The following is a 15,493-nucleotide window of genomic DNA, read 5'->3' as shown; positions in this document are numbered from 1 at the left end:
TGGTTGCTAAGTAGTTTTATGAACTCTCTTGCATGATGTGAAAATGTATCTTCATTCTGTTAAACAACCAAGCAAATTGCGCTGTTGCACAATTGTACATGTAACCCCTGGCAACTGCAGCCTACCTCCTGAGGCACAAGTACTGCTGGAATCACTGCTTGCTACACTGCAAAGGCATGTCAAGTGTAATCTGATTACATAATCAACAGTTGCCACCTCCTACTGTTGATCGCTGACAATCTGCAGGTAATTCAGAGTGATAAAATGCGCACCAGCGTCCTCTCCCTCCCTCCTCCTCTCCTCCTTCCTCCTCCTCCTCCTCCTCCTCCATCCTCAGTGTAGTGACAGGGTTTGTAACGTCAGTCTCGTGCATGCCTGCTGTGTTCATGCATGTGTGTGAGGATGTGTAGACAGACATTTTTTGCTCCTTCAGGCTCCCCATAATCCGTCAGATTAAACCAGAGCTGGATGAGCCGGGCCACCTTTGCGCTCCTGCGAGCCTCAACATCTTGTTCTCTTCTTTCTTATTTATTTAAATCCGATTTTTCTTCTTCGCTGGAATGACAACAGAGCTGTCAGAGCTCCGTCCGCGGCGCTGAACCTCTCCGCGACCTTCCACCTGCCGCGGAGAAAGGCGGATTTATGCGTCCCCAGCTGACATTTGACGCAAAATCGAGCCATTTGGATGCATGCGGAGCGGAGGACAGGTGGCGGAGAGGCTCGAACTACCTGTTAGCTTCCCCCCTGGCTGCGGGATTATGCTGCTCTCTGCTGCGCGACGGGACTGAGAAGTGTCCTTCCACATTCATTGAGCATATTTGAATTCGCAGCTGCATACCTACTGACCTACTTTGTTGCAAGTTGGGGGTAAAAACCGACGCAGGAGGAAGGAAACAGTGCGTGCTCTGGTTGGAGATGGAGATGATGTGGTGACCCTGTGGGGGAAAACTTCCAATAATACGCAGGGGAGTTGAGGAAGAGGAGAGGAAGAGGAGAAGGCGTGCAGAAGAGCCAGGTGTGTGTCTGTGTGTGTGTGTGAGTGTGTGTGTGCGGGGACAGGGAAGGTTATGACCGCGTCTCTTCACCTGGACCTCCGGCTGCTGCTGCTGCTGGCCTGCTGGCAATCACCGGGGATGGTTGAAGCAAGTAAGTCTCACTATTTTTCATATTTAACTCTGTGTGTTATTGCATGTCCAATACAAATGGAGTGATGTTACCAACGTTGCCAAGTGCAGGATTCAGATCATGATGGGATTTTGTACCGGCATGACATCTAACCGTCTGGAGTCCATCTATTTATTGAAAATACACATGTTTTATTTACAGTAATAACTTTATTTATATATGATATGTAGACAAGCTGAGAAAGCCAGTTGAAAGTGCAATCATAGGAGCTTTCCCAGTGTGCCATTTATGTTTCTAGACCATTTTAAAAATGTGAATTTTCTTTCTGCAATGAAAACTATTACTATTTTTAATTTACATGCAAATAGACTGTTTTGTTTATTATTATTATTATTATTTTGGGGTTTTTTGTGTGTCAATAGTAAAAAAAAAAAAAAAAAAGGAAAAAAAAGGTACATTTCCATAGAAACCTGTGTCTTTTGTTTGTATTTTCGGTTCCTGGCAGCTTTATACTTTGTTAATTAAAACAAAATGAAAGATGTGACTGATAGCCAAGTTTGTGTGGAGGAAAAGGAGCCATGCATGTGATGTAAGGACAGACTGAAAGATGCTAAACACAGACAGAAATGAATGCATAGGAAGTTGACACATTTGAACCAAAATCTCCTGGACTTCAAAGGTTTAAGAGCAATAAATAGCTTGTTAAACCATGATGACAATGAGTGAAGCAAGTGGTGGCACTAAAGACAGTCTTGCAGGTGATCATTCAGGTGTTTCTGAAGAGCAGAATCTGTGTTTTTTTTCATATTCAGTATTAATGTAATGACGTTGCATCAATGTGAAGTCCAGAAACAACATTGCCAGGTGCAAACATCTGGCAGGATTTGGATAATCATGATTTATGATTGTTTCAGACATGCCCACATGCAAATATGCATTAGGAAAATCCAGTATCTATCACATCAAATTCGTAAATTTGATAAAAATGCATCATAGATGTGCTTTGTTTTGTCTTTCCAGCCATTTTTCTAATTATTAAGTTGATTCATGAAAAGTTGAATGGTAATTTATATGCAGTTTCACCAGGAATAACATTTTAAGTGCAATAAATAGGTTGTTAAACAGTTATGATGGCAGGAGGAGTACTAGATGGGATCATTCAGGTGTTTCTGATAGGTCATACTGTGTTAATTCTCATTTCCAATGTCAATGCAATGATCTCGCATCAATGTGAAGTCCAGAAACAACATTGCCAGGTGCAAACATCTGGCAGGATTCTAATAATCATGACATTTTGTACCAGTATATGATATATGATTGTTTTAGACGTGCCCACATGCAAATATGCATTAGGAAAATCCATTATTTATTGCATTGAGTAGTAAAATACACAATTATCATGCAGAAAATTAGCTGAAATGCATCACAGATCTGTTTTGCTTGGTCTTTCCAATCATATCTCAAAAGAAAAAACAAATATTCATCTGATTCATAAAAAATGGAGTGATGGTTTCTATGCAATATTAACATAAATTCTGCATCAATGTGAAGTCCAGAAACAACATTGCCAGGTGCAAACATCTGGCAGGATTCTAATAATCATGACATTTTGTACCAGTATATGATATATGATTGTTTTAGATGTGCCCACATGCAAATATGCATTAGGAAAATCCAGTATTTATCACGTTAAGTAGTAAAATACATAATAATCATACAGAAAATTAGCTGGAAAGCATCAAAGATCTGTTTTGCAACCGTCTCTCTCAAAAGAAAGAACAAATATTCATCCGATTGATGAAAAATGGAGCAATAGTTTCTATGCAATATTATCAGAAATAATATTATACAGCAATAAACAGGATGGTATATCATTATGACAGTAGGGAAGGTAAGGTGGGACTATAGTCGTCTTGCAGGTGATCAATCAGGTGTTTCTGAAGAGCAAAATCTGTGTGTTTTTCATATTGAATATTAATATAATGAGGTTGCATCAATGGGAATGAGTTAATTTGACATAAAATATGCATCATAGATTTGTTTTGCTTGGTCTATCCAGCCATCTCTCTCTAAAATCAACCGATATTAAGCTAATTCATAAAAAGTGGAATTCTACTTTCTATGTCTTAATAAATTGGCTGTTAGACCTTTATGATGGCAGGAGATGTGATTACTGTTAATCTTGCAGGTGATCATTCAGGCATTTTAGAGGCAACTGTGTGGTTCTTATTTTCAATATTAAGATAATGACATTGCATCAATATCAAGTCCAGAAACAACAGAATTCAGATAATGATGAGATTATGCACCACATGTGTGTTATAATGGAGCTTATTTGCAAAAATACATTAAAAAATATGATATAAATGACTTAACCAGCCAATTATCAACAGAAAAAAATTCTACAATGGTGAAAAAGCACCCGTCTTATAACCGAACAAATATATTCTGAATGGTAATTCGGAAAAAATGGAATAATATTAATATAAAATAGGCTGTTTTACCATTATGATGGCAGGAGAAGCAGGAGATGTGATTACCGTCAATCTTGCAGGTGATCATTCAGGCGTTTCAGAAGAAGCAACTGTGTGGTTCTTATTTTCAATATTAAGATAATGATTTTGCATCAATATCAAGTCCAGAAACAACATAATTCAGATAATGATGAGATCATGCACCAGGCTATATTGCATGTGTGTGTGTTTAAATGGTGCTTATTTGCAAAAATACATTAAAAATACAATATATTAGCCAGTTATCAACAGAAAAAATGCTAAAGACCACCCCTGAAAACCCCCAAATATATTCTGAATGATAATTAGGAAAAATTGAATAATATTGATATATATAAATTAGGCATTAATACCAACATGATTGTAGGGGAAGCTGTATATGGGATCCTGCAGGTGGTGATTCAGGTGTTGCTAACGTTGTAGCTCAGTGTGTTTGTGTTTCACTATCAATGATCAGAACTCTGCCATTAAAGTAAAAACCAGAAGGTGCAAACATCTGGCTGAATCGAGATAATGAGATTTTGTGCGATGAAATGTCATGCGGGTGTTGCTCACATGCAAAACTGCGTTGGAAAATTGCAAAATTCGTCACGACAAATTAGTAACCAGACAATTAGCAAGCAAGACATTTGCTGAAATGCATCATCGATCTGTTTTTATTTCTCTCTCCAACCACCTCTCTGATAAAAGAACAAATATTGAGCTGCTTCATGAAAAGTTTTATTAGGTTATTAGGTGTGTCACTTCAAGCTGCTCTCTTGTTTTTGTCTATGGATTTCAGGAGATCTTTTCAACAGAATGGACATTTAAATATGTTTGGAAAAGGAAATTATCCTCATTTTCAGCATTCACGGTGCAAGCTGCTTGCTGTTTTTGTCTTCATTGCTTCACTGTAGGCGTTTTGTTTTCTTGGTTTTCATCCTGTTCTTGTTGTTTGGAAGGATTTGAAGAAAAAAAAAAGCCAACAAATGACCAAAGATCTTTGTTCACAGTGCAAACATGTCTTATCTGCATCTTCTCCTCTGCATCGATTCATTAAACTCTGTAACCAGCTGGTGGTCCGGTCAGTAAAAAGTCATGCTGTGCAGCCAGACGTTGCTCAAACCTAGATTAGTTTATTAAAAAGTCTCACAGGGATTCATATGTTTCTAAAGATAGCAAATATGTCAGGCTGAATTTGAGGAAACCTGTATAAAGTGATGAAAAACGCAGCCATGGAAGCTTATTTAATTCAATGTAAATAGTCAGGCAGCTGAGGAACAGAGCTTTGTAGTTGTAAATGTAATAAATAATAAAAGTGAAGCTAATAAAGTTTAATTACATGTATGCACATTATCCATTTTTCAGAATGCATGCACTTTATATGACCTATATTAATATATGTTCGATCGCTTAGGAACTGAGTTGGAAATTACATAAATACATGGCAAAAATAAACATATCTATTTGATTAATTAATCACCTAGTGATATTCTCAATAGTTTTAAATGACTCCTTGACCCAGAAAATGTATATTTTGACACCAAGATTGACCTTCTAATTGGCTTGGAAGATATAATGGTTCTCATAGATTTTATATGGCTGCCATCTCCAATCCGCAATCTTGATGAAGTGGCTCCCATCAAAAAATTTAAACTTATGATGATGGGAGCATGTGGAAAAAAATTGGTGCTTTTGTCCAAAGTGTCCCCATTCTTCTAAAATTTGTTCCTAAGCCGCCTGACGTCTTAAAGGGATAGTTCAGATTTTTTTTTACGAGGGTTGGAGAAGGTCTAATCAGTTCCTTCAGTAGATGGTGGTCGCCATGCCTCAAGCTTGGAGAGGCAGGCAGGATACCTCCATGGAAGCTATGCTGCAGAAAAATTTATTTTTGTGGCTTGGAAGATGTATTGGTTCTCATAGATTTTATATAGCTGTCATTTCAAATCCACAATCTTGCCATCAAAAATTTGAACTTGAAAAAATTTGGTGCTTTTGTCTGGCGTTTCCCCTTTATTTAGCTAAGACGTCTGATTAAAACAACATATCCTAAGTAAAACTGAATATAATGTCAGACAGTGTCAGATAAGATAATTTTAACAAACTTAAAGCTACTAAAATGGAGATAAAAATGGGCACAGCTTTACGTTAAGGTGTTGCTTCTTCTTGGCCTGTTTGTCGGGGTGAGCGGGCGGCTGCTGTGCGGTATATTTCAACAAGACAAACAGCTGTTGTAAAACTGTCAAAACCTTAATTGAATGTCTGTCAGGGGATTAGAATTTCAAAGCAATCCCTCTCTCTCTCTCTGGCCTGTTTAATTATGTGAAGCAGGAATGCACTTAAATTATCCAAACCACCAGTGAGAATCCTGCTCTCTTTATCTTTAGTCGAGGTTTTATAAAAAGAAAGCGAATCAGCTTGCTTCTCCTTGGCTGATTACCAAGAGCAGGCTAATCTGCGTTTACGAGCCTCTGTATTGATTTAAACCAATGAAGTGCGCCTTTTATATTTCCCCACATGGCCTTCACCTTCTTCACTCGTGACATAAACATTTCATCTCAACGGGAGCGCGGCGTCCTGCTGTTCTTCGCCTCGGGTTTAATGAGGATTCTCATTCATAAAAGAAAACTGGGGAAAAAAAGCTTTTTGTTGTTCAGAATTAGCATTAAACATGAATCAGTAGGAAAATGTTACCGTAGGCAGAATGAAAACGTTTATTAACATAATATTTGAGGAGGCAATCATAACTGAATATTAAGTGGAGACCATGTTTTCTTGGAGACATGTTCACCAAGCAGATCCCCCTCTGGGACAAAACTGAAACTTTTCCAAATTCTTTGTGGGAATGAGTCGCGTTATTGGAGGGAATCCCCTTTTTAAGCAACAAGATCTCCAACCTAAACGACAGATCATATCAATACCACCCATAACCGCACCTATGAGGACACAAAATGACCAAAAAAGACAAAAAATACACAAAATGAGAAGACAAAATGACCAAAAAAGACACAAAATGAGAAGACAAAATGACCAATAAAAGACACAAAATGACATGAAAAGGATTCAAAAATGGACAAAATAGCCCAAGACTCCATAGAGTTAATGTCTGGTACATTTGTTTGGACACATATAATGATAACAACAAAAATAGCTCTTACGAGTTTAATTTAACCCTTTATCAGGCAAAGAACTATATTTGGTAACTTCAGGTAATATTTAGAGGTAAAAGTTGCTAATTACTAGATTAAAGTGGCAAATCTGTGCGAAAAAAGTCGCAAATTTACGAGAAAAGTGGGAAAAAAACAACTTTTTTCTCCCAGATTCACCACTTTAACCCTTAATAGGGCACTCATTGAAATACTTGCAAATTCCAATTTCAACCCTAGAGAATATTGGAGGATATTACATACAAAAAAACATACGAAAATAATATTTTGAGAATAAAGTTTACGAGATTAAAGTGGCAAATCTACGAGAAAAAAATGTGATTATGAGATTTAAAGTGGTGAATCTGCGAGAATACAGTTGCTTTTTTCCCACTTTTTTCTCGTAAATCTGCGACTTTTTTCATGCAGATTTGCCACTTTAAATCTCTTAAATCTGCAACTTTTTTTTTTGCCAAATTAATCTAGTAAATTTGTAACTTTTTTCTCGAAATATTACCTGAAGTTACCAAATATAGTTCTTTGCCTGATAAAGGGTTAAGAGCTGATATTTAGACATTTTCCATGGTTTTCTTGATGATAACCGAAATCATTGTCAACATACAAGGTCAAGAATTAACTTTCCCTTTCAACCTTTAAGCCAATATGGGGGAGATGAACTTGCACATGCACAATTCTGTGATGTTCACACAAATATTCAGTATTTTTCAGCCTGGATCTGATTTTTCTATGTTTTTTTGTGTTTAAGTGGCTAAAGAGGACAGCACTTTTTGAAATTGGTCCAGTATTGAAAAACGCTGCAGCTGGCAGCCGGGACATGGGCTGCATAATCATCTTTCGGTGCACAAAGAGTGCTTGTTTTTGCCACTGACCGACTCTGATTGTTATTTTCACTGAAAATTATGGAAAAGACCCCATAGAGGGAAGAAATATCTTTTCCTTTTACTTGATTTGTTATTGTGTCGCCCAAGCAGAAGTCCTGCTGTGAAATCTGAATATCAGGCAGCAACACGTCTACTTCTAAACAATCTTCCTCTGTGCACTCAAAAAAAAAAACTGGTAACGCTTTATAATAAGGTCCTTAATAACCATTAATTAACAAGTAATAAGGCATTGTTCTCGCTTTAGATCCGGTAGTTGCAAAAAGCATAGTTAACGTATAGTTAACTTATAATAGATGAGCAATAAAGTATATTTTAATATAAATAAGCAAACAAAATAAGATTAATAAAGGCATGGCAAAGACATAATGGGTGGGTCATGGGTGTTTGTAATGCCATTATTAACACTTATATAAGCTTATAAACACACAATAATGTTAATAAGCATCTTGTAAGGACTTAAAAGGGCCTTATTACTTGTTAATTAATGGTTATTACAAGGACCTTAATATAAAGCGTTACCAAAAAACTTGCTCCCAGAACGTAATAAAATTATGGAAATCATTTCCACCTAAATGAAATGCTTTAATTTAGCGAGAAACTATTTTGTTGAGTGAACAGAATGTAAATATGTTGGGTCAAAATCAAGGATGCATTTATATTTAATACATTTTATCAAATATATTAAGTAAAATGAAATGACTACAGAATCATTTATTACAGTGTAGGTTGAAGTGGTTTCAAGATTTTTATCATATGAAAATGAACATAATAGTAATTATTCAGAAAATAGATCATTTTTAAACAGAGTTAAATAAATGTCAGTTTAGAAAAGAAAAACACAAAGCAAATTGGGTTGTTTTCACATAAATTATTCTAATGTAAAATTGTTGTATTTTATGCTTAAACTACATGTTTTAAAATTGTTCAACCACAAAACATAAATGTATATAGTAGAAGCTACATGTTAGACTATGGATAAGATAACAGACACCCAGTTTGCACCTCCTCCCAGCAGCAGCTTCACCCTCCTCCGCCTGTTGCCCCCACTTTCTTTCCCCTTGACTGCTCTCCAATTTCTTCTGAGCTCCTTATTCTCTGCCTCGCATAAATACGATCAGCAGTCGAAATTGAAAGACCTCTTCCAGTGTCGAAATCAGCCAAATATTCAGCCGTGACATTGAAAATCTTTAAGATAACAGCTACGCTTTCTCTACTCCAGCACAACAAGCTCTCCTCTCTCCAACTCTCACTCACGGTTTCTGCTTTTGTCCACCAGCAAAGAGTCATCTCATCTTAATCCGTAGCCAACTGGCCGTAGGAACCTGGTCTCACAGGAATCCGTGAAATAGCCACGGATTTGCTTAACTAAAAATCCGTGGAATAGCCACGGAATGACTCAAATTTCCGTGAAACTGACACGGATTTCGCTACAATGCAAGTTAATGACAGTCATATCCCGTGGCTATTCATGTTCCAAGTCACTTTGTGATTTTATCAGTGAAAAGTGCTATATGAATAAACTTTACTTACTGACTTACTTACTGACTTACTGACTTACTTACTGACTTACTTACCGACTTACTGACTTACTGACTTACTGACTTACTTACTTACTTACTGACTTACTTACCGACTTACTTACTTACTGACTTACTGACTTACTGACTTACTTACTGACTTACTTACTTACTGACTTACTTACCGACTTACTGACTTACTTACTGACTTACTTACCGACTTACTGACTTACTTACTGGCTTACTTACTTACTTACTGGCTTACTTACTTACTTACTGACTTACTTACTGACTTACTGACTTACTTACTGACTAACCGACTTACTGACTTACTTACCGACTTACTGACTTACTTACTGACTTACTGACTTACTTACTTACTTACTTACTGACTTACTTACCAACTGACTGACTGACTTGAAAATGCAAAAGTGTCTCCGATCAGCTCATGCTGGCTCCCGTCATTTACACATTTACGAAAAATCCTTGCAGTCCAGGCAAACGACAACAAACATGTCGGACTGTTTCCATCAGTCAGTTGCCCTAACAGCTCTGATAACTATCCAGTCATTTCAGAATTAAGCAGAATTATCACAGATAATACAACAGAACAGAGAAGGTGCATTATGTTCAGGTGTCTCGCCGGCAGAACCAGAACCTTTCTGCTGTTTTTTTTTCTTCCTGAGGGCGTAGCAGGCTTAATTTTAGGAATATACTTGAGATGGGTCAATGACGTGATCTAATCCATTGGCAGTTGGTGTCATTTTGTGTCTTTTTTTTTGGTGATGATTTCAAAGTTCTGAAAAAGTCCCATGTTGCATTGCGACACTCCCACATGTATTCTGATGCATTTCATTGGCCAAGAGACCGAAAATAGGTGGTATATACAGGAAAACAAAAGTGAACTAAAATGAGAAAAAAATACAATCCATGTTTACATTGCAACATTATGGTATATAACAAATTTGATATAATTTGTCAAAACTTTAGAAAAAAATGTTTGTTTTAAGAATATGTTCTGCTCAATATTGACGAAATGTGTAAATGTATAAATACTCAGAAATGGGTTTTTTTTAGATGAAGTAATTATATGTATAAGTCCACTTAAATACACTGTAGGTGGAAAAAGTTTAATATTCTTTAAAAAAATCCATCGTTGTTTTTAAATGGGCTTTAGTTCATAATGGATGAAGACAGTTTTCAAGAAAAGAAGCAGCATTATCACATTGTCCTGCATTGCTAAAATCCCCTTTGATAGCACAGCTGCTGTGTGACTGACAGTGATTTTATTGGTTTAGAGACGGGTTGAACTTGTGATATACAGCCACCTGTTGACCATGGTCCTATCGGGTCATTGTCTATTCATTGAAATAGTCCATGCGATGTGTTCAAAAGCCCTGGGAACAGTTTTCAGGAAAGAAAACCCTGTCAGGCAGATAACACCTGGCTGAACTCTCTGTTGGCTTTCACTGTGTTGCATCTCGACGAGACACTGTTCAGTTTTCACACCTAAAACGTCTACAAGGGTTTTTGAAAAGAGCTCAAAGACGGAGGCAAAACTTGCTGCACAGAGGGGAGCAGAAAATGCACCCACTGCGACCACGGGAGGTTTTATTGAAAGAAAAAGGGCAAAGAGTGCTTTATTCATGCAGGGAGGGCTCCTTTTCTGCTGCGCTCTGCTTCACATCGCTGCTCCTCTCATTGTTGATTGTCCTTATTTATTCTCTTTGCTCTGATCTTCCCTGGAAACCTGGCCGTGTTTCTTCTACCTTTTCACTTTTGCCGTATCACTTTTACTGAGGGTTCTTGTGGGACGTGACCGGCTGGGAGGAAATTAAAATTCTCTGGTAACTGCTGACACCTGGGTTGGGTTCAAAAATGATGCTGCATAATGTGGTCGTTAATTAAAATGATTAGCTACTCTCAGCAGAAAGTTAAACGAGAATTTAAAATCTTGTCATGTCATGTTTCTCCAATATAATCACAGTCATCCAGGGATTACTGAGTGGGCTAACAAGGCACAGGCCCCAGGGGCCCCAGGCGTCAGGGGGCCGCTGGGCCAGAGCCTCTGTTTAACCCATTTAGGCCTAAAAAGCCTGGAAAAGTGCCTGTAAAACCTCTGGGCGATTTTAAAATAACCTCCTAAAACCTGAAGTGTCAATGCTTCCTACTAAATAATAGATTTTTCAGCCTCTGTAGCAGGTGGAAGTGAAATTCAAAAAAGTATTCGAGAGCTTATACCTGCGGCTTTCATGAGAAGTTGAGTTTATTTGTCCAAACTTACAATAAAGTTTTTTTTTTTTTTTTAAATCAATGTGTTGCATTGCGACACTCCCACATGTATTCTGATGCATTTCATTGGCCAAGAGACCGAAAATAAGTGGAAAAAACTACAAATATTACAAAACGACGTATCCGCTTTCTCGGCTTTAATGGTAGAATAACACAACAGCGCCCCCGGTTTTAATGGTAGAAATGCGATAATGTTTTCCCGGCTTAAATGGGTTAAAGTGAGTGTATACATTTTTTATCTCACTCAGTCAAATATGAGACACTAAGAGGCTAAAAAGAGCCAAAACTACCAGAAAAAGATGTAGGACTACGACAAAAAGATACAAAACTGAGAGGTGAAGTGACCTCCAAAAACGAGCTGTCTCCGTATTTCACCGTCCACTGTAATGCGTCTGCCTTCGTCTTGCTGACGTAGTTGTGATTGACAGCTAAGCGAAGTTTAAAATGGCGGATTCCTGCATTCGGTTGGAGGTTTGGGTGGCGGATTGGTCAAACAAGCTGCAAGTCCTGTGTGAAAACAAAAGTAATTCTTGTTTATGTACGTTACGTAGTTGAATGTAACTTAGGTTTTTTTATATAACTTGCGTTAGTCACGTGATGCTTGTAACTTGTAAGTATAAAGGTTTTGCTGAGTTTACAGTTACATGCTATGCAAAATTACAAGAAATGCTTTCTAACACACGTTACAGTCTCAGGCACCCTCGTAACTACTTCACTTCTGGCATTTACGATCATTTATTTACTGTTTAAATTGTCTTTTACACTGTAAAAAATGTCTGAGCTGCAAATACATGCAAAACAATGACAGTCACAGTGAGTCAAAACCAGCCCCAAAGAGACTTAAAACAACCACAATAAGACATAAAGAACACAAAGAGAGACAAAAACACTATAATGAGGAACAAAACAACTACACACAGAGAGAAAACAAGCACTCAAATGACTACTTAGAGACAAAATAGCCAGAAAGCCAAACAAAACAACCAAGAAGACATTCAAAACCACAAAGCGAGAGAAAAATGGAGACATAGATAGACAAAACAGGCAAGCAGAAACAAAACACGCCACAAAGAAATGCAATGAATGAAGAGAACAACAACAAATGGATGCAAAACGATTATTCTGCATCAAAACTAAACAGTCACGTAGGAAGACTCAGTGTCTCATGATGTGCCCATGATCACTCTGTATCTACAGTTATCAGCATGCAGTGGTTGTTACTGGATCTCAGACACACACACACACACACACACACACACACACACACACACACACTCCTGTACTTCTTTCTTTGTGAGGGCCCTCATTGTAATAGTGAACTCCCTTGCAAGGTTAAAATAGATTTGGATTTTTCATTAGTTTTAGTTTGAATTTTGTTGTGAATTTTTGTTTTCAAATGCAGTTAGTTTAAATAATTTTTTAGAGTGAGTTTGCTAGTTTTATTTTATTTTTAATTTTTTTATTATTTAGTTTAGTTTTTATTAGTTTTAGTTTTTTGTAATGGAGTATTTGTTGGGTGTGAGATAAAAAAAGAGGTCACAGTAAATTTTGCCTTTATTTCCTTTGCCTTATCCATCTTCATTATGTATGAAAAAAAGTTGACAAAGGCGAAAAAGAAGCACATTTTCACTATCATTTTAGTTAGTTTTGTAACCACACAATACAGTTTCAGTTAATTATCATTATCATGTAACCTTAATACATAAAACAAAGCCTGAAATAAAAAATAAAAAAAAGCCTTTAAAGAAGTGAGGACCGAAATGTCCTCACTTTGAAAAAATGTCCTCACTCTGTTCTGGTCCTCACTATGTAGGAAGTACAAGAACACACACACACACACACACACACACACACACACACACACACAGACCCATCGGTGCCGGAGAGGGGAGGGAGCCATTAGCCAGATTAGACTGTCTGAGTCTATCAGCGAACTGTAACTGGGCTGTGATTTACAGTCCGAGTCGTACGTCACAGACTACTCCAGGAGCAGCCGAGTAAAAACCGGCTGTCACCAGCCTTGTTGTTGTTGTTGTTTTTGAAGGAGCAGGCATTGTTGTGTTGCTAAGAGCTGCGGATAAACACAGCATTGGGTTTGACAAGAAGAGGTGCATTTGGTGCACACTTTTGTCCGTCTTGCAGTGCAATGAATGAACAGAGCATTGTGTTGGAAAGATCAAACCACAGGATGTCTGTGAACGTGTTTCTCTAGACTTCTGAGGCCCAAACAAGAACACAAAGATGAGGCAGAACCTTCAACGCTCACTTAAGCCTGAGTTAAGATAGTTTTCATTCTGCTGCTGTAGCAAAATTATTAGATCTGTTTCAATGATGATGAAACGAATAATCTATTTATTATTTAATTTGCAACTCTGTTAATAAGGACATTTATTCAAACTGAAACAGCTTACAGTGTTTTATTTATTTAGTTTCTTTTAGTTGTACATTTAGCAGTCCATGGTTAATCTATGTAAGGTGGCATTTGCAGGAAATACACTGAGCAATTATAAAACCTACACATTACATTAAAAAACCTCTTCCTATGTATCAGAATCAGAATCTGTTTTATTGGCCAGGTATGTGTGCACATACTATGAATTTGACTCTGATTTTTAGCAGTTTTCCCTGCACCAACTTCTCACAGAACTTCATCTGAATTATATTTTTGGGGTTTTTTTTTTGTTTGAGAGAAACATCTGGATGATATTATTTATCTGGACATGATGAAGATGTTTTGGGCTGCACAGGCACACGACTCTAGGGAATAACCTTCAGAGAAGTCCTTGCTCTCTGAGTTGGTGAGTGACTTTTAGTTGAACCGAGTTTTTCTTTTTTGAGAGCAAAAAATTGAGAGCATTGTGTTTGTTGATGGTGATAGAATATATATTGTTTAACATTAGATTTGAGAGGGTTTTAGCTGAGGGAAGAGACTTAAGTCACTCAAGTTTGGCTTAATATAGAACAATTACAGAGTGGCTAAATGCATCTGGAAACGTTTAAAAAATGATGAATGTGCTTAAATAAATCATTCCGACAAACCCCGCCGAAAACATGAAGGACAAACAAGGACGTGTGTGTCTGTGTGTGTCTGTGTGTGTCTGTGTGTGTGTGTGTGTGTGTGTGTGTGTGTGTGTGTGCGCGCGCTCTAACATACACCTGTACGCTCCTGCTATATTTCATCATTTAATCAATACAGCACCTTCTCCTCCTCCTTCTCCCTGTCTTCCCTCCACACTCTTTCCATCTCTTACCCCTCCCTCCATCATTGATCTTTTTTTCCCCGCCGCTCCGTCCATCCATCTCACTTTGCCCTTCGTCTGTCTTTTCTCTCGAAAACCAAAAGATTGAAAATTCACTCGCCATCTCTTGATATCTGCCCGAGATAATTGCTCTCTCTTCATCCTCTGACTCATTCCCTCACTGCTCTGTCATATTCCTGTCGTCTTTCACCCTCCCTCGTCCTCTCTCGTCTTCATCTCTTTCCCCTCTGTCTTCCTGACTCCATCTAAGCCTCCCCTCTCATCTCCTCCTGGTGTGTATAATGTAATTGCAGAAGTCTATTCAGTGTGCGTGTGCTGCCAGAGCAGATGAAAGCAGTTGGGATTTAGCAGCCGTAACGTGACGGGAGTTCGCGGGAGGATCTCAGCTGTCACTGGCAGAGACAAGGGAACATGGGTTTGAATGTGTGTGGAGGTGGAGGACGGGATTTCTCTGCATGTTTTTATTTTAAGTATGTATATTTATAGGTTTTTTATGTCATCTTGAAAGGAAACATCCTTGTGTGGCATTATGATTAGATGCCCTATAATACCAAATATATACAGAAACACATACGCACATAAACATTGTTTTTTCGACTTTGTAGTAGGGCTGGGTGATATATCGATATAAAAAATATATCGACATATTTTAAATGTGATTTGGAATTGGACCATATTGCATTTATCGCTATAGTTAAAAAAATGTCTTTATTTATATATAAATGAGTTTGTCATATTTAGTTATTTTGTAATGTTCGT

The 15,493-nt window shown here is 37.6% G+C and overlaps 1 protein-coding gene across 3 annotated transcripts in view; it reads left to right on the top strand.

Moving 5' to 3' along the window:
* Positions 1 to 15,493, top strand: part of LOC131962731 (fibronectin type III domain-containing protein 4-like) — a 138,428-nt gene that overhangs the window by 93,296 nt on the left and 29,639 nt on the right. Inside the window, exon 1 of one of the 3 annotated variants that reach the window (XM_059327774.1) lies at positions 1,014 to 1,146. The exons of the other annotated variants lie outside the window; for them this stretch is intronic. Within the exon in view, the coding sequence (XP_059183757.1) occupies positions 1,068 to 1,146 (79 nt within the window). The 5' untranslated portion in view covers positions 1,014 to 1,067. Of the gene's footprint in view, positions 1 to 1,013; positions 1,147 to 15,493 lie in introns of those variants that run through there. 3 annotated transcript variants of the gene reach the window in all.

Source organism: Centropristis striata, chromosome 24 (assembly GCF_030273125.1).
Source record: "Centropristis striata isolate RG_2023a ecotype Rhode Island chromosome 24, C.striata_1.0, whole genome shotgun sequence".
Lineage (NCBI taxonomy): Eukaryota > Metazoa > Chordata > Actinopteri > Perciformes > Serranidae > Centropristis > Centropristis striata.
Note: the sequence above shows the minus strand (reverse complement) of the source record. Positions and strands in the feature narration are given on the sequence as shown.